The sequence below is a fragment of the Hippocampus comes genome, unplaced genomic scaffold (genome assembly GCF_001891065.2).
Source record: "Hippocampus comes isolate QL1 unplaced genomic scaffold, H_comes_QL1_v1.1 scaffold81, whole genome shotgun sequence".
Taxonomy (NCBI): domain Eukaryota; kingdom Metazoa; phylum Chordata; class Actinopteri; order Syngnathiformes; family Syngnathidae; genus Hippocampus; species Hippocampus comes.
Genome location: NW_017806179.1, coordinates 212,877 through 215,978, shown reverse-complemented (window position 1 = coordinate 215,978; position 3,102 = coordinate 212,877). Strand labels below are relative to the sequence as shown.

The 3,102-nt window shown below is 59.4% G+C and overlaps 1 protein-coding gene across 1 annotated transcript in view; it reads left to right on the top strand.

Annotated features, from left to right (window-relative positions):
- Positions 1–3,035, top strand: part of fbxo7 (F-box protein 7) — a 4,609-nt gene extending 1,574 nt beyond the window's left edge. The window contains exons 4-11 of the mRNA XM_019897456.1: positions 32–113; positions 629–766; positions 1,109–1,253; positions 1,335–1,418; positions 1,489–1,584; positions 1,749–1,925; positions 1,998–2,032; positions 2,103–3,035. Of these exons, the coding sequence (XP_019753015.1) occupies positions 32–113; positions 629–766; positions 1,109–1,253; positions 1,335–1,418; positions 1,489–1,584; positions 1,749–1,925; positions 1,998–2,032; positions 2,103–2,474 (1,129 nt within the window). The 3' untranslated portion in view covers positions 2,475–3,035. The remainder of the gene's footprint in view (positions 1–31; positions 114–628; positions 767–1,108; positions 1,254–1,334; positions 1,419–1,488; positions 1,585–1,748; positions 1,926–1,997; positions 2,033–2,102) is intronic.
- The last annotated feature ends 67 nt before the right edge of the window (positions 3,036–3,102 follow it).

Sequence of the window (3,102 nt, the reverse complement as noted above, 5' to 3'; positions counted from 1 at the left end):
GGGCCCGCGCCGGCTCCCCGCCCGACGCCAGGGACGCATCCCCTGCGGGGACCGTCCGACCGCTCGCCGCGCCCAGCGCCCAAACCGCCGCCGCCGCAATGACCTCCAGCCAGGTGAGATGATGTCTCAGGTTTTTTGGGGTGGCGGGGGGCTCGTACGGCGGGCTCACACTACGGAAGTTAATCAGCGAAAGTCCCGATCGGCAGCGAGCCTTAACAAGGTTGGCTTTTCGACTCGAGTCGAAGACGGTTGCTTTGGTGAATGACTTCTGAAGGTACGCGTTGCCATTTGATGTCTGGAGCACTCGGGAGGGGCAGCCATTAGGAAAATCATTGACGGGGAATCCATCATCACATAACAACTATTGACCATCAATTCCTTGTTTTGACACCTCGTCGGACTTGAAATTGTCCGAGTCCTTTGAATTTCAGCCCCTCGACCAATCGATGCTACGTCCACTTTTTGTCGTCCTCCACGGACGGCAGCGCGCCCAAATCGCTCGGGAAAAGATGGGCGTCGTCATTGGTTCCGCGTCGGCGTCATCTTATCTTGATTGGCTTTTGCAGCCCCGTAGCGCGGCCGCTCCTGCCGACGGGCCCGCCGCCGACGCCGCCGGACAGGCCCGTGACCACCGGACGCCGGCCGTCCTCTGCTGGGAGCCCATGCTGTTGAGCTGCTCTACCGTGCCGCCGAGGTCACCTCTCCCGCCGACGCCGTCATGGTGGCCGCCCACCTGCTCATGCTGGAGACCGGATTCACGCCCCAGGTCCGGAACCTCCAACGTCGGTCCATTTTTTTTTTTTTTCTAACCTCGCAAGCTTTATCGCTGCCGTGTGAACTTGCCGCGTTGCGGCGCTGAGGTCTTTTGATGTTGGCGCGTCAGTCGGATGGTTCCCATTTGCTGTCGTATTTCTCAAGGCTCAGTTTTAGGGCCCATGCTTTTTTTTTTTTGCGCACGACACGGTTCCACTCAGCCGAGTCTTCGTTCGAGTTGGTGCCATCTCATCGCTCGTGTCGTACGCCGCGGCCCTGCGGATTCATTTCCCTTTGACTTTTGAAGCCGACCCTGTTGCGGAAATCTTGACTCGCGGACTTGTGGGGCCTTCAGGGCGGCGAAGCGAAGCCCGCGGAGATGCCGTCCGGATGGCGTTCGTCCGGCGGCGCCTACAGACTTCAGTACACGCACACGCTGTGTGAAAGGGGCGCGGTCACGGTGGTGGCGGTGCCCATGAACCCCGTGCTCGTCATTGAAGGTGAGCGACCTTCCTTCCCTTCATCTTCCCGGTGATGAAGACATTGCCTCGGCCTCACGGTCTTCATCACGTTCCTCGCAGCCATCCTGCAGGTGGCCGACAGCGCCAGCATGGCGGCCAAAGTCTGCCTGGACCCCGGCGTCTACGTGACTGAGGCGTGGCCAGGTCCGAGTGCTCCGTGTGTCGCGTAGGCGCAGCGCGGCGCCGGTCCTCGCTCACTGCCGATTTCTTCCAGGAGCGAGCGCGGCGTCCGCCTTCACCGGTCTGAGTCGGCTGTCGCGAGTGTACAAGGACCAGCTGGTCTACCCGCTGATCGCAGCCACGCGAGAAGGTAAGACGCGTGGCGCGGAACATGGCCGCAAAGTCGTTGCGGCAAACCCCGCCGCCCGCTCGCTCGCCGGCCGGCCGGCCGCCTGCACCTTAGCAGGCTTCGCGAGCGTCGTTGGCATGACGAGTTGTCCTGAGTTTGACCAGCGTGCGTTGTGGTCCATCCAGCGCTGCGTCTCCCGGTGGCCTTCGGCCTTTCGGCGCTCCCCCCCGAGTTGCTGCTGCTGGTGCTGCGGCTGCTGGACGTGATCTCGGTGGTGCGACTGTCGGCCGTCTGTCGACATCTGAACGCCGCCGCCGCCGACGCGGCCCTCTGGAGACACCTGGTGCGGCGGGACTTCAGCGGTAAGACGCGCACCTCCCATGACCTTGAGTGACCTCTACGTGTGCTCATGTGATCTATTTGTTGACCTTTAGATCACAAATGGCAGGGAGAGACCAACTGGAAGGAGGTCAGCCATCATGCTCGCTCGCTCACATGGCCGACAATGACCTTACGTCTATGTGTGTGTGTGTGCGCAGCTGTACAAAAGTTTCTACAAGTTCCGTCAGAAGCGAGGCGTGGTGGAGCGCCCCTGCTCGCTCCCCCCTTTCATCCACCGGCCCCTGTTCGGCCCGGTTCCCTTCGCCCCGCCGCGCGTCCCCGGCATCATCGGCGGAGGATATGACGAGCGACCGCCGGCCTTTGCGCCGGCGGCGCAGCGACCCGCGGCCCCCGGCGGGCAACGCCCGCCCGGGCGACGTCCGCAGAGGCTTCATCTGACCCGGGCCGGCGGAAATCCGACATTAGCGGATGGCTTTCGTGGCCGCGCCTCCCGCATGCTGGGCTGCTTCTTGATTGGACGTGGTGTGGTGAGCCGCCCGAGCAGCCAGGAAATAGTTGGCCACGTTTGACAAGCGTTTAGCATCTGGCCAAGTTATACCCACTCACAAAAAAACGGGGAGATGCGCCATTCGCGTCACATTTCCAGACGAACCAGAAATGCACTCAATGTGAACCCGGTACAGTGTCGCGTGTCGGGCTTCGCAAATTTTGTCAACTACAGCTTATTTGTAATTTTTTTTTTGGGGGGGGGTTCTATTCTTGATTATTTTCTCTTATTGTGCTCAGGTAAAGCATAAAAATAGAACTTTGGCACCATCACGTCATGTTTTGATGCCAAGGTACTCTGTCAAACCGAAAGGGTGTGTTGCGTTTCGACAAAAGTAGTGCTTTGTTGCAAACTTGTGGCAATGACGAGCCAATTTCAGTGGAAATCCAGCCACTGGATTGGGATGGCAGGGCTCACTGCACCTCGCAGGATGTGGCCGTGGAGCTTTGCGAGGCTGGAAGCGTCACACAATGGCATCCAAGCAACATCTTTGGAGCTTTTAATGGATCAAACCCATCTTGCGCCTTGTGATCTTCATCTTTGTCGTGCAAAAAAAAAAAAATACATCAAAAAAGCGACCAAACTAGTCAACGGGTGGAACATTTTGAGGTGCCCCCCCCCCCCCACCCGGAGGGGGAATATTGAGTTTT